Source organism: Mesocricetus auratus, unplaced genomic scaffold (genome assembly GCF_017639785.1).
Source record: "Mesocricetus auratus isolate SY011 unplaced genomic scaffold, BCM_Maur_2.0 Super-Scaffold_100008, whole genome shotgun sequence".
Lineage (NCBI taxonomy): Eukaryota > Metazoa > Chordata > Mammalia > Rodentia > Cricetidae > Mesocricetus > Mesocricetus auratus.
Genome location: NW_024429192.1, coordinates 5,656,358 through 5,677,329, shown reverse-complemented (window position 1 = coordinate 5,677,329; position 20,972 = coordinate 5,656,358). Strand labels below are relative to the sequence as shown.

General features: G+C 49.9%; 1 protein-coding gene across 1 annotated transcript in view; it reads left to right on the top strand.

Annotated features, from left to right (window-relative positions):
* The first annotated feature begins 19,458 nt into the window (after positions 1-19,458).
* Mrps6 (mitochondrial ribosomal protein S6) overlaps positions 19,459-20,972 on the top strand; it is a 71,238-nt gene continuing 69,724 nt past the window's right edge. The window contains exons 1-2 of the mRNA XM_040750354.1: positions 19,459-19,580; positions 20,219-20,281. Of these exons, the coding sequence (XP_040606288.1) occupies positions 19,459-19,580; positions 20,219-20,281 (185 nt within the window). The remainder of the gene's footprint in view (positions 19,581-20,218; positions 20,282-20,972) is intronic.

Here is a 20,972-nt window from a genome sequence, read left to right as displayed (position 1 = left end):
CTTTAATCCCAGCACTTGGGAGGCGGAAGTAGATGGATCTCTGTGAGTTTGAGACCAGGTTGGTCTATACAGTGGATTCCAGGGCAGCTAGAGCTATGTAGAGAGACCCCGTCTCAATCCCTCCCACCCACCCCCTCCACCTTCACTGCCCCATGAGACATTTCTAAAAAGGAATAGTCGCGATTGCCAGGGAGGCACCATCCCCCTGTGCAGTTTGTTTTCAAGGGTGTCTTGCCATCTCGCCTTGGTTGTGTGTATCATTTCCACATTGAGTGAAACATTTCCACATTTCTTAGACGTGGGAAGGGCCAACCCTTGCAGAAAACGTCTTTCTTTTCTCCCTGTTCTGTATTGAAAGTAACTGCATTGGTTAAAGAACCCACCCCTCCCTCCCGCCCCTGCAAAGGTGCCCAGCCCTTTGAATCCTTTGCGTTGGAAGAATGGAGAGAAATGGAAGCTTCTAGAGATCCTGCAAGGTGGGAGTAGAACTCAGGCTGAACTTAGGAGCAGCGCTGAGATGCAGGAGCCCCTAACTCCCCGAGAAAGCCCCCCCAAGACAAGCATGTCTGTCCATCGCTGCTTTCATTCAGCAGCGGAGAGGCGGAGGGCCACCAAGTGGCGCCTCCCTGGGAAGCGTCCAGACTGACTTCTGCTATCTGTGTGCTCAGTCTACACGCTGCTCTTTATCCAAACGGTCAACCCTGCCCCGCTCTCCTCCTCCGGCCTGAGAACCCGAGGTCGAGGCAGGAAGGAAGCCATCAACACAAAGGGCGGTAGAGCCTCGGTTCGGCTTGCTCCGAGGTTCTTACGGTTCTTACGGAGAGAGAAACTCGAGCAAACAAAGGGGCCGGGCATGTGAACTTGTAACCCTCCCCACATGCCATTTCGTTGGTGGGCGGCATGAGCAAGCATTTAGTTCCCCGCAGTGGGTGTTTTCTATGGAGTCCAGTGACAAAGAGCCAAAGAGGGTAAGAACCCGTGAGCCCCAAGTGGAAAACTACCAAGTTCTGGCCGGATACTCCCGCTGCCAGCGTCACCTCGCCGAGCAACGAGCGCAGCCGGGCTCAAGCCTTCAGGGCCTGCGGCACCAGGCCGCCCGCACCACACAAGCCAGCACTTGCCCCTTAGTTAGTTTCCTTGGTCAGGCCCCGTCTCGGTTTCTTTTGTTCAAATGAAGTTGTCAAGCTTGGGGCAGGCAGCGGAGAGAGATTTTTAACGACTGCTAACTAGTTCCTGCCTGCAGCTTTTGTGAACCCCACATTATAAAATTAGCACACCGAAGAGGCAGCCTCGGCTCAGGGTGCCAGAGAAGAAAGCAATTCAGCTGTTCTCACTCCGTCCTGCGGTTGTCTGAATGGAGGACCAGCTAACTGTGTGCTTGTGGAGGGGCGTATTAAGCGTTCTGGAAAGCAGCGACCAAATGCGTGCAAGCTGTGTGGCGGGGGCAGCAGCGCTCTGGACGGTCTCACCTCTGGGTCTTTTGGGTTAGCTTTAACAATGGGTAAGAGCTTTCTGGGCGACGAACCCACGAGACCCAGGGCAGAGCAGTGGAAACTGAACACACAGTAGCAGAGGGCGGCGGTGCTACATTTTCACCAGCGTTGGTGAAGGAAGTTTGCCACCTGCGGTGGTGTGAGAGCCAGGGTTGGGAGTGACTAACCTGTTGAGGGCTATGGGGGGGGGGCAATGATAGTGCCTTCCTCAAATGGGACAGCGGGAAAAATGTATCATTTCATGGAACACATTTCTGTAGGTATCCTACGGTTTTCTATGACGAACGACATAGGTTGTCGATTCATGTGCTTGTTCAACAGATGTATAGTAAGCACCTCTAAAGAACAGGGCGTATTTAATAACAGATGGAGCCCCATCTCCCCGTATTTATACTGACAAATGGAATTTACTTTATTGCATGCTAAATGCTAGTAGAAGTAGTTGGAGCCCCTATGAAAGTTCATGAAGATTGGACGGCCCTGGGCTTGGGAAAGTCTCACAAAGTCTGTGTGTGTGTGTGTGTGTGTGTGTTCCAACCATGTCTTCTCAGTGAGGTCTCTCTGGCCCACCTTACTTACTTACAGACTTTCCTCTCTGCCCTTCTAATTTAGTTTACTATATAATAAGTATCCCTTCCCTCCTCTGCAACCTGCCCTCCCTTGTAGTTTAATTTACCATATAGTGTTGGCTTGTGTTGAAGAATGTTCCTTTACACTGTGTGGAGATGTGTCACTGTGGTTGGTTTGATAAAGAGCTAAATGGTCAATAGCTGGGCAGGAAGAGGCTAGGCGGGACTTCTGGGGACAGAAGGGACTCAGAGAGGAAGGACACACGGGAGACACCAGTCGGCGTGTAAGCCTGTTAACACGTGTGGGTGGGAGTGGAGAGATGGAGGTAGGCGGGACTGCGTCATGAAGGGACATAAAGGCTGTGCTGGCGAGTTGCTTTATCTGAGGGTCATAAGGACACTTGAGGAACCCAGTGCTAAAGGGACACCCGCAGTCAGGAGGTGATTCGAAGAGTGCTTCTGCTTCCAAGCTGGGACCCCACTCCGCTGAATGGTGCCACCCTTGTTAAGGGAGATCTCCCACCTCCACTGACCTAGGCTAGGTAATCTCTCACAGATGTGCCCAGAGGCTTGTCTCTGCGGTGACGAAATCCTATCAACTTGACAATCAAACCGTCACACAACTAAGTGTCTGCTGAGCAATTACATACTACACAGGTGGGCCCGTCTATCCAAGGAGATCAAAGCCACGGCACGCGTGGCTTTCCAGAAAACTCTGCTGCCTGCCTGCTCCCAGGTTTTGCACTCCTACAGCAAAACACCAGAGGCAGCCGACTTTACAGAGAGGAGAGTTCATCTCACAGTCCCGGCAGCTGGAAGGCACGGCGCCTGTGTAGACTCAGTTCTGGTGAGGACCCCACGGTACACGGCAGCTGATGGAGACTAAGCAGCTCTGGATCACAGGGGTTACCAGGAAGCAGGGCGAGCCACACGGGCGCCCTTGCTTCTTCTGAAACAAGAGAACTTCCCTTTGAGAGCACCCCACAATAACCCAAGGGCATGCCAGTAGCCCCTGTCCCACCCAAAAATGTCTGCCACCTCTCATTAGGGCCCCCAGGGGACCAAGCTTCCGATCACTGTGGACTCTTGAGAGATACCCTAACCACAGTAGGGTGGTTTGGAATTTTTCAGATTATTGAGAAGAGGGCTCACCTAAGGAAAGCCCCTAAGGAACTTGTGGCAGAAGGGTAGGCAGAGGCGGAGGGGAGGAGACCAAGGAGGGAAGCGGACATGTGTTAGAGCTACTGAGAAAGAGCAGGGTAACTCAAGCAGAGAGGGGCTTGCCAGGTCAAGTCCAATGTGAAATGACTGTGGAGTCAAGTTGTCTCCCCAAAGGGTTGCTCTAGGTCCTGGCCCTGGTTGTCCGTGAGTGTGGCCTTAACTGGAAAAGGGTCATTACCACACACACACACACACACACACACACACACACACACACACACACACACACACACACACACACACACACACACACACACGAATGCACGCACGCACTCATGCACGCACGCCCATTATATCACAAGATAAAATCAAGTGAACACAAGGCCTCAATGAGCCCCATCTAATGACCCATGTTCTTATAGGAAGTTGGTCACACTCGGGGCTGGGAATGTGTCTCAGCTGGGAAGGCGGCTGCCCCACATGCGTGAATCCCTGTCTTCAATCCCTGGCGCTGCACCAACCAGCTTTGCTGACATCTGCCTATAACCCCAGCACTTAGGAGGCGGACACTTGAGAGGGTCACAAGTTGAAAGTCATCCTCAGGTGCGTGAGGATAGGAGGCCAGCCTGGGGTATGTGAGGTCCCGCTCATATTTCATGTGTGGCATGTACTATAAGAAAACATTAAAAGTAAGTAGAAAGCCATGTGACGAGAGAGGAAGAGACTGGAATTCTAACTATATGCCAAGGAGCTTGACAACAACAAGGAGAAGGTCCTTGTCTGGAACCAAGGGAGGAGCTGCATCCCTCAGACCTGCGCACCCCGAAAACTATGCCAGGATAGATTTTTGACTGTTTACAGCCATCTGCTTTGGGCTATTTATTATAATGGCCCCAGGAAACTAATCCAGGAAGGGAAAGTGCCCACAGGTTTTGCAACAAGGAAGTCACAAGAGGTCTGGGTGCAAGGAGCCCCAGTTTCCCAGCAAGGGAGTCCGAGGCAGGAGGGGACAGCAGGCTGGTGACAGGAAAAGAGACAGAGTTCAGGCAGCTCTCTCAGGCAAGGGAAGATTCAGAGCTGTGCCAAGCAGGTGAGATTTATTTCAAAAAGCCAATTAACTCGCGTCACCTCATGCGGTTGTGTTTTGTTTTTTGTTTTTGTTTTTGCGTGCGGCTAGTGAGAAGGCTGAGATCAAGTCTTTAGCCGATTTCCAGTTCATAATGCAGTTTCATTAGCCAGCCACCACGCTGTCAGTGCCTCAGAACCCGCTTATGGTGCGCAGCTGAGACGAGGCACCCACTGACCAGCGTTTTTCCCATCACCACCTCTCTCCTGCCCCAGATTCTAGGAATCGCCATTCCACTTTCTGCTTCTATTGAGCTCAACCAGACTACACAGCTAAGTGAGATCATTCGCTTGCTTTTATGTGCTGGTTTATTTCACTTAGCATGATGAGTAAAGCTCCAGGTTCATCCGAGAGTTGTTTGAAATGCCAGGATTCCTTCTTTTCAAAAACTGAATAATGTTCTGTAGACACACGTACCCACGTACGCATGCATGCCCTCCCCTCATGTATACGATGCTGCCTTCATTCATTAATCTGTTGGTAGATGTTATGTTAGTTGTTTTTCCGGTTGCTGCGATAAAACACTCTGGCAGAAGCAGCTTAAGGAAGGGAAGGTTTGCTGAGGGTACAGCTCATCATGCCGGGGGAATCGTGGCCTCAGGGGCTGGAAGCAGCCGGTCACCCTGCAGGGCAGTCAGGAAGCAGAGGGCAATGGATGCGGAAAAGTCACTTTCTCCTTTCAATCCTGTCCTGATCCAAGCCCATGTGCTGCCCACATTTAAGATGCGGCTGGTTAACTTTCTTCCTGCCTGGTAACATCATCTACATAAACTGTCCCAGACAGTCCCAGGCTTGTGTCCAGGTGCATCTTGAGCCTGTCACCTTGATGGCCACAGACACTGGGGTTAATTCCACAGCTTGGCAGTAGCAGAAATGTCACAAAGAACAAGGGAGAACAGATATCCTTTGCATAGTGATTTCATTTCTCTTGAGTACATGCCCAGGAATATGGGATTTCTGGATCACACAGTAGTTCCATTTTTGATTTTTGGATGACTCCCCACTCATTCAGAAATCACAAGTTTAACATATTCCTTCAGCAACTTATTTCTCTTAGACTTTTATTTTAGGTAGGAAGATAGGAAAATATCCAGTTTCTTGCCGGAGTTTCAGAAAATTCACCTGGTTTGACCCTTTTTTTTTTTTTGTCCCGGGGAAATCGTAATTGTGAAGGTTGGCTTTAACTATCAACTTGACACGACTAGCCTTAGCCTGGGAGAGAGTCTGAGTGAGGAATCGTGTAGGTCAAGTTGGCCTGTAGGCATGTCTTGACTGTTCATTGATGCCGGGAGACACCTCCCACAGTGGGCAGCACCATTCCCTAAACAGAGTTCCTGACCAGTATAGGAGAGGGGCTTAGAGCAGCAGGCCCTTGACTGTGGGTTGCCATGACGTGCTGTTGAGCCCCAGACTCGATTTCCCTGAAATGATAGAACGCAATTTGGAATTGGGACACATAAACCCTTTCCTCCCTTATAATGTTTGTTTGTTTTTCCTTCAGGTTATTTGCCACAGCAACAGAAATGAAGCTAGGACAGGAGTCAAGAAACATTATGTCCCAGGGTTAGGCAAGGCTAAACATTTACATGAAATTTACCTTCTGTAAACAACAGTTCAGAAACCACTGGGCTGATGGACACACCAAGCAGTCTATCATGACTGGCTACAGTCCTAACCCACTTACCGATGTGCCTGTCAAGACGTTTCATCCCCGGATTGACCATTTCTTACTCAGAGCCTGCTATGTCCTCCATGGTAGTTGTATCCTGATGAGGAACAATGGGAGATGGGTGTCTTAATTGTCTTTATCCCCATATTATCTACCAAACAGGATTTGACACACAGACACCAAGGAATGCCTTCCCAGCCCCGGGGAAGGCAAAAGCAAGACAATCATGGTTAGTTCACTCCCTGCCTGTACAAGTACATGGTAAGTTGTGGGACTCCTGTCCCTTCCCTTCTATGTATACGATGCATACGTGTTCTAATTGATGAACATTTAAATACTCAAGACTATGGTAAGCACACTTAAGAAGGTGAATCCACTGCCAGGAATTGGTGTAATGTTCCTGTATGCTATTTTGGGATTAGTCTGTTTTGCATGGTGTATGAGAGGGACTCCTTCCGTTAGTGTAGATGGATCAGAACCAGTATTTCCTCACTGTAATTCACGTATACTCAAAGCACATAGACCCACAGAGGCAAAGAAAGTAGTGTTCCTCCATTCTGCAGATGAAGTAATTCTCTTTGCAGTTATACTGGAGGGTAACTTAGTTTTATACTAACGCATCAATCAGTCTTGTTGTAACCAACCGTTCTTTCTGGCATACCTCTCTTATAGTTACCCTTCGAGACCCGATTTCCTGCCAAGGTGAGCCAGGACAGGTGTGCTCCTGTGAAAGCAGGGCTTGGATGGTGCTCCTTCTGTTACACAGAAGGACTGTTGTTTTCAGGGGAAGTTCTGGGTCTGACTCTCAGACTTGGGACTTGATCCCACTTCAAACACGCCCTGGTCTCAGGTTCCTCTTTTATACAAATAGGGCTGTAGACCAGAATGTTCTGGGGATGTCTTAAGCTCTGAATTCTATGCTACTGATTTTTTGTTGATTTCCTATTGCAATCTCCACCCCGTCCTCCTTTTTTTTTTTTTTTAACCTCCCAGAATCAGAGTTTCTCTTGTAGCCCTGGCTGTCCTGGAACTTGCTTTGTAGACGAGGCTGGCCTCAAACTCAGAGATCCACCTGCCTCTGCCTCCCGAGTGCTGGGATTAAAGGTGTGCGCCACCAACGCCCTGCTTAAGTGTTTGCTTCCTAAATTACTCAAGGAAGAGTGAAGGCATGTGGGGATGGTTAGCTCTCTGCTGTTTTCCCATGGTGTCCTAGCCAGCTTTAACTGTCAACTTGACACAGACAAGAGTCATTTGAGAAGGGAGTCTCGATTAGGGAATGTGCAGATCAAGTTGGCCTGTGGGTGTGTCTGTTGGCTGGGGTGCCTTGATTGTTAATTGATGTAGGAGGTCCAGCCCCACTGTGGATGGCACCATTCCCTAGGCAGTTAGTCCCAGGCACAAGAAAGCTAGGTAAACGTGAGCCTGGGGGAGAACCAGCTAGCTAGCAAGCCTGCTCTCAAGCTCCTCTGCCCAGCTCCCCTCAATGACAGACTGAGATCTGGAAGTGCAAGCCACGTAAGTCCTTTCTTTCCCAGTTGCTTCTGGTAAAGACTGTCTTATCACAGTATAGCAACAGACCTTAAACTAGAACCCATGGTGAGGTGTATTGAGGGTGAAAACAGACTAAATGTCCAAAGAGAAGGAAGAGGCTAAGAAAATTATGGTCAGTCAGTCATCTCAGTAAAATATTATTCAGAAATCCAGGGTGATGTTTGTGAACGTGAACTTCTTTCTAAAAAACAAAAAAAGGCAGAAGATGAAGGATCTTTTTATGATCATATCTACCCAGAAAAGACACAGGGACACGTGAAAAATTTAGAAGGGATGACCAAACTGGGAAACAGTCGATTTAAAACACGTGGATGTTTTCTTACTTCTGGAGGCAAGTGTTCAGTCCACCCTGGGTTTCTTGTTGGGTGCTTGCTCTTGTAAATTACCTGAGGTTGGCTGATGGCTTTGGGGCCTGTGAGCGAGCTATGGGAGAGAGCAGAGCTAGGTGACTCTCTAGCAGACTGCGTCCTAAACTCCTCTCCTCTGTTTACCCTCCGTCCATGACGGGGAGGGAAAAGAGTGCTCAGACTACACCGGGCAGCGGCTTCCCCTGTTCCCCCTCCTCTTTCTCGTCCCCCCTTCCTCCCTTCCCCTTCCTTCCTCTCATGTCTCTCTCTCTTCCTCGTCTTTGTTAGTTACGTTTGGCTCAGTTCACGTGCGCGATGGAGCCCACGGCTGCAGAATGCACTTCCCGATTTTGACGAATGTGTGCAGGGTTGTGGTCAGCCCTCTGACCAAGGCAATCAAGACGGAATATTTCTATAGCGCCAGAGAATTCTTCCTTGTCTCTTTCTGGCCAATCGCCTGGTCCCAAACAACACCTACTGTGAATTCTACCAGCATAGATTAGTCTTGCCCATTCCAGACCTTTATATAAGCTCCACTGACTTCAGAACGATGTGTGTGCGTGCGTGCGTGCGTGCGTGCGCGTGTGTGTGTGGTTTGTGATATATATGTTTAATAGTAGGCTTCTTTAGCTCACCGTAATGTTTTGGAGTCACCTGTGTTGTTGTAGTAGGGCATCGGAGCCTAATGCCTTTTACCCCTAGGCTGCATACTCCTCAGGTCATCTGATGACACCAAAGATGTCCAGGTTTTAAGCCTGCAAATGTGCTTTGCTCTGGAGCCCTGCAGGTATGGCTACACTGAGATCCACAGGGATCTTTAAAACCATCCCAAGGAGGAGGGGCAGAGGGAGACTTGACCAGGGAAGAACAGCAGGCAGGGAGGAGCCTGGCTTCAGGAGTGGCTGGAAAGGCAAGGGAAGGGCAACTCAGCCTTGTTGATGCCTTGGCTGTGGCCCAGTGAAATTCGACTCAGATTTCTGACCTGTAGACGTACGAGAGAACAAATGTGTGCTGTTTTAAAGCCGCAGGTCTGGGGCATTACAGTGACAGCATGAGGAGACCGTGACTCCTCTGTGGCTTGATGAGTTTGGATGCTGTTTTGGGACCGTTGCAAATAAAGTCGAGAGGAGGATACTTTGTTTATTTGTCTCTTAACTCTCCCCATGGCCGAGGGCGACCTTGAACTTCTGATCCTCTTGCTTCTGTCACCATTAATTAACGTTGGAGTTACAGGCGTGCACCATCATCACATCTAGTTTGTGCGGGGAGGCTTTCCAGAGCTTCATGCGTGCTAGGCAAGAGCTTTACCAACCGAGCCACACCCCCAGGCCTGCAGGGGAGACTTAGCTAAGTCCCTCGGTGGAGATGCTATCATTTCTCTTAGGTGAACGCACTTGGGGACGAATCTGTTGGAGCACAATCCAGTTTTCCCAAATCGTTGTTCCACTTCATATCCGACTGAGACCCAATCCTCTTTAGAAAAACTAAGAGGGAGGCTAGGGTCATTGACCTCAAACAGAAAGGATTGTGGGAATCAATCCTTAGTCCCTTCTCCCAGAGGCTGAGTGAGCTTTCAGAGGCCTCCGCGTGAACTCCAGTACATTTTCATGCTTGGATGCATTTCTCTTTTCCTCGAAAAAAAGCCCGTGCCCCCGCCCCCCGCCATTCTTTCTCTTCTCTCTGGTTCTGTGCTATCTACCAGTACACGATGTCCTCTGTGGGTGGGTGCCCCAGCCTCGGTGACCCAGACACCCGGGAATCAGGAGACAGGGAGTCTAGACCTCAGGGTCCTAGCAGGGACATGGGGGAACATGCTGAGTGACTTTCCCTGGGGGGCAGCCAGCCGTGTTATTGTGCAGTAAATGGAATTTTCTTGTCCCTCTAAGTAGAAAACCACCTGCAGCTCAGATACCTTCCACCACAGTAGCTGACAAAACACTCAGAGCAGAGGGAGTGGGAGAGAAGGGAGCCCCAAGGGTCCCAGTTTCTTGGGGGAGCGGGGAGCCATTTTGTGAATCTTGCTATTGTGCGTGCGCGCATGCGTGCATTTGGAGGGCACCTCCTCCATTGTTCTCTCCTCCATCGTTCTCCATCTTACGTCTCTTTGTGAACCTGGAAGTTGCTGATTCACCTAGACGGGCTGACCAGAATGCCGCCCCTGCCCCGGGTCCTACTGTCTCCACCTCCTCAAGACTGATACTACAGACTTGCGCCCACGTAGACTGGCATTAGATATTCCTATTTATTCTTATGTGTGTGCTTGAGTGTATGTATGCCCGTCATACGTGTTCAGCAGCCAGTGGAAGTCAGAAGAGGGCATCGGAACCCCTAGAACTGGAGTTACAGACAGTCGGGGCCGCCCTGTGGGTGCTGAGATCCAAACCCAGGTCCTCTGCAAGAGCAGCGATTGCTCTTCCCCACGGAGTCATCTCTCTGGCTCCTAAAAAATGAATTCTAGCCCTCTCACTCAGGTCCTCATGAGCAGTAAACCCTTTACAAGCTGAGCTGTCTCCCCATCCCAATTCGGCTTTGGTTTTTGGACCTAAAGAAGGTCAGACACTTCTGCTTCTCGTCCTAAAACTCCAGAGACTTCAGGGTGAAGCCGAGGAACAAAGAGGTAGTTCTTTCCCAGATATAATCTCGAGGTGACAAGTTTTGACTCCTGAAATGGGATTTGGGATGCCCTCTTCTGGTTTCCACGGAGGCCAGGCATGCATGCGCCGCATAGACATACATGCAGACGAAACACCATACACGTGAAATTAGGAAAATGTCTCCCGCCTCTTGCAGTTCATGCAACCTGTGTAGTAATACCTTTCACAGCACGTAAGCTCCCACCTGTGCCTCCTGGCGTAGAGCCTGCTGAAGTCTGCTACCCCATGTGGGATGCTTGTGTGGCCTTTGGGTAGAATCCCAGCTGTCACTTGACATCCTTAGAGTCAAGGAGAGTTATCCTTCAACATGCCAGTGGCGCTGTGCCCATCCCTCCGGTGAGTCCTAGCTTGGCATCAGCTGTGAGACTACGGGCTCCCCTGGTGGGCCTGCGTGGGTGTTGGCTTGACAGTCTTCTGCATGCAGTGCTGCATGTCCTTCTGCTTGCCCTGTTCTTGTCGTCCTGGGATGAGAGCTCACGTGCTTAGACAAGTTCTCCAATATGTGGGGTTCTCATGGGAGGGCCAGCGAGCGCGTCGCCAGGCAAAGGACGTGACTTGATCTAGCCCCTGTTCCGTGCCAAGAGAGAAATGGAAGGCGTTTGGGGACTTGGCATGAAAGTGCCACCCCAGGGTACAGATGATCCTTTTTTTGTTTGAGCAGTCTTCTGTGTTGGACTGGGACCAGCACCCGCCATTTGTGGTGCCAAGCATGGTGACCCAGGCTTGCCTTCATCATGTCTTTGTCTTCTCGTGATTCCTGGAAAGGAAGGCATGGAGGGGAAAGAGAGGGGCAGCTTCCTCCAGGGGCCACGTTTGCCCTTCTTCTTCCAAGCTGGGCACTGGAATGTGAGCGCAATGTGCGTGGGTTGTGAGCATGCTCTTTGGCCGAGTCAGAGTCAGTTAGCACAGCAGTCAACAAATACCCTGTGGAAGCCATAGGGTGCTGAGCATTGTGAAAAGAAGGGGGAGGGAGGAGGGAGGAGGGGGAAGGGGAGGGAGGAGGGGGAGGGGAGGGGGCGGTGTCATTTGGAAGGGAGATAAATGAAAAAACCGGAGCGAGAGATCTCCCCTTGCTGAAACCTGCCTCCATCATCTGACAGGTGGGAGATGCTGCTCGCTGCTTTCCAGGGCACAGACACAGGTGTAAGGGGACCTGGTAGAGGACGTGTCTTGTTCCCAGTCAAGGACTTTATGAGTACAGGTGATTGACAGAAAATGGCATCCAGTGGGGGGTGTTAGCAGCTAGCAAGGTGGCCCCCCACCCCCGGGAGAGGCACCTATGGGACTCTGTGTTTGCTGAGGAGGCGGAAGACTCTGCCTGGTGGGCAAGTTGTCCCTAGTGGGGCTGCTTCCTCTGGGTGGCTTTCTCTTGCTCTGATCTATATCACGGCCAAAAGCCTCTGGGGAGGAGGGAGTTTGTTTGTTTTACACAGCCCCATCAAGGCTGCCACTGAGGGGAGTCAGGGCAGGGATCAAGCAGAGCGGAGGGAGGTGCCATGGAGGCGCTGCTCACCGGCTTTTTTATTCAACCCAGGACCACCTGCCTAGAGGCGGCAGGACCCACAGTGGGCTGTGCCTTCCTTTATCAGTCATTAATCAAGAGCATGCTCCACAGACTCGCCCACAGGCCGGTCCTTTGGAGGCACTCTGTGTCAAGTAGACAAAAATCTAACGTGCTCATAGTCAGACGGGGAACACCCAGTGGCGAAACCACCCAGCAGAAGGGTGTACTTAGCCAGAAATTTATGCCCAGGGAAACGTTAGTTCCCTTGTAAGAAAATGGTACCCATGGTGGGAGGTTGATACTCAGGGAAAGAGATGTTGCCCATTAGGGGGGGGGTTGGTACCCAAGGGAGGAGATGGTGCCCATGGCAGAGGCTGATATTCAGGGAAAGAGATGGTAACCATGGGAGACATTTATACCCAGGAAAAGAGATGGGGGAGATTGATACTTAGGGGAAGAGATCGTACCCAGGGGGGAGGTTTGTACCCATGGAAAAGGTGGTACCCAGTGGGCATACAGGCCTTGGAGGGGCTCACCATCAGACTTGGTTGTGAAGGCCTGACAGCAGAACTCAAACCAGGAAGGAAGAGATAGATTGTACAGTCCTTCACATTTAAATAAAAAAGCATCAGGAGGCCCCAAGCCTTTAGTCCCCTGCCCACGGTTAAGACTTTTAGAGTATCCGTTTGCCCACACTGGTTTTTGATTTCTGCCAAGGAACACTGGCTAAAATTCAAGACAATGTTGCTGGATCAAACTGTTCTCATATTTCTCTGTTGGAAATACCTATAATTCCTTAAGACAATGTTTCAGTTTACCACATGTCCAGACACATGCTGGAGAGTAATAAAAACTCCCATCCTCTTCCTGCCTCCCACTCCCAGTGTTTGGAAGATTGCAGGACACACATGAGCTTTCGATCAAGGACGATGACCCTGCCTCTGTTTTCTGCACCTCCATCTGTACTAGTGCAAGGAGTTCTGGTCAACCATAGGTACTAGCTACTTGGGAGGCATTATGAGAAAGTCGTGGATGAGTTACAATAGTATAAGACGTGGTATGCTTTCCTCCCCAAATGATGCGTCCCATGGCTTGTACAGATGGCCCGTGACCCACTTTGGATATTGATCTGTTCATTCTTCCATTGATCTTCACTGACCCATCCCTGACCTGCCATGAACTCGAGTTGGTGTCTGTGGTCGGGGCCACTTTTTGGAAGGTACATTTCAACCTGTTGAAACACCATACTACTGTCATAAGGGTTGCCAAATAGCCATTGTGCAGACACTGCTCAGCCTCCTTGAGGGCTGTGTCTAATCTGATTGGTCAGTAACTATCATCACATTTACTGTTAAAAGAGCTGTGATTTCAGTTTATGGGATAATATGCTCCCCTTGCCACACACAAGGTGGTGATGGGTGATGTGCCTTTCTCTATCTGGAAATGCCCCTGGGGTTCTTTCAGGATGAGGTCACCCTTAACTGCTATGTTTGAGTGGCTAAGAAAACCAGGTTTAGAGAAGAAATCTATCGGAACGACTCCAAGATCTGAGTAATATCTTCAGTCTTCTTGGTCCAAAGAACAATTCAACCCGATAAAACCAACAGATATATGGCTTTAAAAAAAAAAAGATGAAGCTATGCAAGATGCCAGAGGTCATCTGGCCCCGCAGCACTTCAGTAAGGGTGACTTCATTCTCTTTGATATTAGAAATGTTGGTGGTTGTTGTCTATTTGTAGAGTCTAAGGATATAGTGTTGCTGTTTTCAGCAGGTTGCTGAATTTCAAAAGGTTGCTGTTTTCTTTGCTATAACAAAGACACCTGAGGCTGGCCTATGCACAAAGAAAAGAGGTTTATTGGGCCCACTGTTTTGGAGGCTAAAAATCCAAAACTGGTTGTCTGTGGGGGAATAGTTTAGTGGGAGAGCCTTTGGCAGCAAAATGGGATGTCTCTATGTGTTCAGCCTTCAGTGACGGCCCCTTTCCCCACAGCATTATGGGAAGAGATCACACAGCAAAAGAGGGTGGACAGAGATTTAGCGCAGACCTTAGATTTACTGTACACTGGCTTCAGTTAGCTATGTTCAATGTTATTTTCCAAAGGGGAAGCTGGGGGATGCTCAGTCAGTGAGGGGCTTGCCTTGCACGCATGAGGCTCTGAGTTCAATTCCCCCCACATGAAAAGCCAGCCATAGGGATGCTCACTTGTAATTCCAGTGCTGGGGAAGCAGAGGCAGGGGGATCCCTGGAGCTATCCCAGGATAGCCAGTCTGACCTACATACTAGAGAGAAACCTGTCTCAAAGGAGGTAGGTGGTGCTCCTGGGGGAGGGGGGGTCTTGAGGCTGTGCTACAACTTCCTAATACACAGGTATTTATGTGCACAGACCTCACACATGCACACACATGAACAAGCTTAAATATAAACTTTAAAAGGAAACCGTGGCTAAAAAAAGTAAATAAATACAGGGGGAAAAGAAACCTTGTACATAGGAAAGTCTCAGGCATCCACAAAAAAATATAGAAGATTGACAGACAAAAATCAGTTGCTTTCTACAGGCTGGTGATGAGCGACCCCAACATGAGATCAAGAAAAAACAATTCCATTTACAGTGGCTTCCTAGACCACCTGAGGGATGAATTTAACAAAAGAAGTCAAGACCTCTCATGCTTTGAACAATACAGGATTAAAGGGGTCTGACTGAAAACCAAACAAACAAAAGACCGGAGGGACTGTGGTGCTCATGGCCTGAAGATGACAACATCCCTCAAGCCGATGTTCAGTCCAACAAAATCCCAGGGCAAGCTCCAGGGGCCATTTTGGGTTTTGCAGAAATTGACAAGGTGATGGATCTTACGGTTCATACAGAAGCACAAGGGACCCTAGCTAAAATAACCCCACAGAAGAAGAAAGAGGTAAGAGAGGTCACATGGAGGGAGGTACAGACACTTGGGAGCCACCCGATGCGGACGGGCGCTGGGAGCTGAACTCGGGTCCGCCGGGAGAGCGGCGGTGGCTCTCAGCTGTTGAGTCATCTCTCCATCCAGCCCCTCAGCCTTAATCTTTAAAATTAGCTTACAGGCTGCGTTTTCCACACATAGGTCATCGTGGTTGCTTCTCCCGGCTTCCCCTGGATCTCCCTGTCCCAGCATTCCCTGCTTCTACTTCATCCTATTGTCTTCCCCACTCAGCTTCAGTTTCCTTATCTGGGCATTGGAGCTAACAGTATCTAACCATGGTGGTATCAGGAAGTTCAAAAAGATACGTTGTGTCATCTGAAATACTGCGTCTGTCAGAGTCAGCCCTCAGTAAGTGTTGGCCACTATTACTACTGCTGTGTAGACTTCTGAGGTTTTGGTTCTATATTTCGTTTGGTTGGGGTATATCCTCGGGTGACATTCTCAGAAAGGGTAGACGATTGTTCTTCCCAGCACTCCCCAGTTTTTCCTTTGATAATCACGTTATCAGTACATGTTAGTGATTACATTTAGTGCGTGCCAAAACTTCCTTTCCTTGTTATTTTAATACAGGCTCATTTTCATGGGATCTATGTAATCTGACTCTTTGCCCAACCTAACTGGTTTCTCTTTTCTGACCACACCCAACACACAGTTCGGATAAGAGCAGAGTTCTACAAGTTTTCAGAATCACATTTCACTCCTCCAGTTTGATGAGTATTTCCACATCTATCCTCAAGAGTCTCTTTTTCTGGTCTGCAAGTGGGAAGGGTTCTCCTTAGCCTTAGGGCCAGCAGCTTGGAATGTTCCAGGGACCATCTTTGGTGCTTCCTCCACTTGGATGGGTCTTTTGATGCTAATATCCAAGTGTTTCTTTGGTGCAGGATATTTTTGTTATTGGAATATGCCTTTTCCTTTAGAGGATTATGGTTTATTGCAGTGGTTCTCAACCTGTGGGTCGTGACCCTTGGGGCAGGGGGGGTCAAACATCAGATATCCTGTATATGTTTATGTTATGATTCATAACAGCAGCAAAATTACAGTTATGAAGTAGCAGTGAAATAATTTTGTGGTTGGGGGGCACCACACCATGGGGAACTGTGTTAAAGGGTCACAGACGACATCAGGAAGGTTGAGAATGGCTGGTCTATCGTAGCTCAGTCAAGTAGCTGACACGTGCATCTCTCCTCACGTCTCATGCTTTCGTTTTGAGATGACCATTTCTTTGGTTTTTGGAGATTAGTTTGATATACTTTTAAAAAATGCAAGATCCTGTCTTCATGTCCACAGCTTGCTTTTGAGTGTAAAATCTTCCCCTAGATGTAGGAGGATGAAAACTAGAGTATTTGAAGTTCCTGTATGGTTTTCGAAATTTTCTTGAAGTCTTTATGTGTTGACACGCCCTGAGTCTCCTCATGGGCTTACCTGCCCAATCAGGTGTGTGCGCTGTGGACAGATGGGACTCCTGGGATTGTCTTTTAACTTCCTCTACACTGCGTCGTGTCTGGGCAGGGCTTATCACTTGTGATAAAATGCTGTGAGCCTTCATAGCCCCAGTGAGAAGTGGTCTCTGTGCATATTTTCATTTAATTGTGCCTATTTTTAGTGGGTTACTGCCTCGCAGTTCCACATTTACTGTGTAAACATAGTAAATTCACACTGTCATTTTGACATCACCGTGGGGCTGGCTGAGGTGAAGGGTGTGCTCTCTTAGGCTTCCAGGTGAGCCCTTAATGCTGCTCTCAGCACGTCCTTTCACTGATTCAGAAAAAAGCCCTTTTCATGTCAGCTGGTGCTGCCGTCGCTGGGGTCTTGCTTAGGAGGCCATAGTGTTCAGATTTCCTGGGTGTGGTTTCCCGGTCACATCTAGAAGACACGATCCCACAGACTTGCTGATTCTCTGCCTCTTACAGTCTTTCTGCTCCCTTTCCCCTGATGCTCCCTGGGCCTGAGGTGTAGGGCTATGCTGCAGATGCATTAGTGGGGCTGAGGTATAGGGCTATGCTGCAGATGCATTAGTGGGGCTGAGGTGTGGGGCTATGCTGCAGATGCATTAGTGGGGCTGAGGTATAATGCTATCCTGCAGATGCATTAGTGGGGCTGAGGTGTGAGGCTATGCTGCAGATGCATTAGTGGGGCTGAGGTATAATGCTATGCTGCAGATGCATTAGTGAGGCTGAGGTGTGAGGCTATGCTGCAGATGCATTAGTGAGGCTGAGGTATAATGCTATGCTGCAGATGCACTAGTGAGACTGAGGTGTGGGGCTATCCTGCAGATGCATTAGTGAGGCTGAGGTGTGGGGCTATGCTGCAGATGCATTAGTGAGGCTGAGGTGTGGGGCTATGCTGCAGATGCATTAGTGAGGCTGAGGTGTAGGGCTATGCTGCAGATGCATTAGTGAGGCTGAGGTATAATGCTATGCTGCAGATGTATTAGTGAGACTGAGGTGTGGGGCTATCCTGCAGATGCATTAGTGAGGCTGAGGTGTGGGGCTATGCTGCAGATTCATTAGTGAGGCTGAGGTGTGGGGCTATGCTGCAGATTCATTAGTGAGGCTGAGGTGTAGGGCTATGCTGCAGATGCATTAGTGAGGCTGAGGTGTGGGGCTATGCTGCAGATGCATTAGTGAGGCTGAGGTGTGGGGCTATGCTGCAGATTCATTAGTGAGGCTGAGGTGTAGGGCTATGCTGCAGATGCATTAGTGAGGCTGAGGTGTAGGGCTATCCTGCAGATGCATTAGTGAGGCTGAGGTGTAGGGCTATGCTGCAGATGCATTAGTGAGGCTGAGGTGTAGGGCTATGCTGCAGATGCATTAGTGAGGCTGAGGTGTAGGGCTATGCTGCAGATGCATTAGTGAGGCTGAGGTGTAGGGCTATCCTGCAGATGCATTAGTGAGGCTGAGGTGTAGGGCTATCCTGCAGATGCATTAGTGAGGCTGAGGTGTAGGGCTATGCTGCAGATGCATTAGTGAGGCTGAGGTGTAGGGCTATGCTGCAGATGCATTAGTGAGGCTGAGGTGTAGGGCTATCCTGCAGATGCATTAGTGAGGCTGAGGTGTGGGGCTATGCTGCAGATTCATTAGTGAGGCTGAGGTGTAGGGCTATCCTGCAGATGCATTAGTGAGGCTGAGGTGTAGGGCTATCCTGCAGATGTATCAGTTGGGTCTGGGCAGTCTGTCATGCATTGCTCTCTGCATTTTGACCAGTTGTGACTTCCCACAGCGCTCTCCTGCTGCTGCAGGAAGAAACTTCTTTGATGAGAAGAGTGTGCCGATTTGGATGGGGGGACTCACCGGGCCCCACTTCTGGATGAGCTACATTTAACTGGTTACCCACATGTGGTTGGCACTAAAAACGTATTCATACAAACAACACAAAGGAGATGTATGGGGTCGTATTCATGCATGTATGCATTTATTCATATATAACTTTCATACAACACAAAAGGGATGTAGCGGGTTGTATTTAAGAACGTCTGTATTTATTCATATATATAAACAATAATTAAAGAAAAAGAGACCATGAACTTGAGAGGAAGGGGCATGGGAGGGGCTGGATGGAGCAACAGGGAAATGTAATTATATTTTAATTTAAAATAAATTTATAAGAAAGCCCTTTCTTTCATTCTCATTTATGACATTTCAGTAACATCGAGTTTATACCTACTATAGCCTTAATACCTGAGTCTTGACTTTTTCACTTGAGTAACTCTATACATGGCGGATTTAGAAGTGTCTACTTTGTCTTTTGTCCTAGAGAGGAGCAAAACAGCAAGGAAAAGTAGACTCAGACACATTATTTAGAACGTTCTCTTCCAGAAAACTGTACCCCAAAAGTTTCACCAGAGCACTTTTTGGGAGTCTTTGTAGGCAGACTGGTGGAAGACACGACATTAATCTAACACAAACAGACAACGAAGGCTCTCCCAGGGCCTCCCATGTAAAGCACGGGAGGCGGGGGTCCGGAAGGGAACACAGACGTGCAAAGAATGTTGCCGCACTGTCCATTAAGTCCAATTCCAGAAGTAAGCACAGGTCCCACGGGGGGAGCGTGGGGAGACCCAGAGGGGGCGAGGAAGCGTGGGGGGATTCAGAGGGGCCGAGGGAGGGTGTCAGGAGTCGCCGACAATGCAGTGTTGCTGGGAAGAGCGAACAGCGCCCGCAGGAGGAACGCACAGGTGTGCAACTGGGCAAACGCAGCCAAGTGCAAACACGCACGTGTGACCCCGGTGGGCCACAAGGAGAGGCTGAGTGGTTAGCCCCGGGAGAGCATTCCTGTGTGACCTCAAGTATCGTGGGGTAGCTCCCCGTGACATCTGCTCCATCCCCACGGGGAGCAGTTGCTGCACGGGTGGATGCCTGCGTGGATCTGGGGCGTGGCCCTGTAGCTCCCTTGTTCCAGGGTTTTGAACAAGAAGACAATCGGGTCATGCTGCACCCCGGATGGCGCCACAGAGCACGGGACGGAAGCCCCCAGGCCAGCGGTGCGGTGCAGCGGAGACTGTGGGAGCGCCTGTTTGAGCTCTGGAGCGCGGTGCCTGGGAGGAGGGGGTGAGCCCAAGAACGCTGTTTGGTGCCTCCTTGGAGGGTGCTCGAGTCTAGTGGTTTTGCACACATGTAGTGTGAGGACCGGGGCTTGGCAGTGTCACTCACAGCGGTATAGAGGGGAGACGCCGGGCTCAGTCTGTGTGCTGTATTAGGAACTCTTGGTACGAATGTCTACCGGCCAGTCACAGCGCGCTGGGGCCAGAGTGTGGCTTGGGAGAGGAATAAAATGACTCTGAGTCCCGGGAGGGATGAAAACCAGATTGAACAAGAGCTCAGGGAAGGAAACTCCACCACAGGTGCTGAGGTGACCCCGGGGACCAGTGGAAGCGATCAGCCGTGGTGGCCCGTGCTTCCTGGCTAGTAGTCGGTGGTCACGGAACCACAACCATGGCTTGAGGGAGCTGCTCTCAGATGCGATGGGGCCTTCATTTCACATTTTCGCCGTGAAAGAGCGACCGAAAAGATAAAACTCAGGGGAGAGTAAGCAGGAGGACCACAGGCACATTAGGCCCAGCGTGGGCAGAGTGAGTGGCCTCCAGGGACGGGGCCCTCGCGCCTCTGAGTGACTTTCCGCACCGCCCCCCAGCTTCCTTCCACGTTATGCCTCTAGAGTCCTGGCCTTCACCCCCCCTTGCCTCTAGCTCCCCACCCCAGCCCTCCAGTGCCGGAACCTTCTGCAAGGCACTGGGGCAGCCGGCCTTGTGGTGGGTGTGGCGGCACTCAGCGCCTCTCTGCACCAGGGAAGCCCACGTGTAGACGCGACTCATCACTCAGTGCAGGCATTTCCGTCTCTTTTCCTCTTCCTGTGTCTTCTGACCTTTTACCCAGCCCCAGAGAAATGCCATTGTTGTGTTCTAGATTCCGAGAAAGTCAGGATCCTTGCTGTTCAGGCCTCAGCTTCTCCTACTTCTTAGGCCTACTGGGCAAGCATGGTACCCTTTCTGGGGGGGGGGCAGGGGTGTCACCACAGGTTGGAAGATACTCATTAGTTGTAAAAGGGGAAGAGGGGAAAGGTGTGACCTTAAATAGGAAAAATTAAGTAGTATCCTTTTTTCCACAGTGGTTAAAAAAATATAGCCATGGAGGTTAATTAAGGACATAAACGTTGGGGCTGGAGACCATGCTCAGAGGAAAGAGAGCTGGTTACTCTTCAGGTGATTACAGGTCAGTTCCCAGCACCCATGAAGGGCGGCTCACAACCACCTGCAATTCTTCTGCTCTCTAAGGGCACCTGTATGTACACACACATACACACACACACACACACACACACATTCACATACACATACATAAACACATACACACACATACATACACCACACACACAGACACACACAGACACACATACACACATTCACATACACATACACATATATCACACATACACACACACCA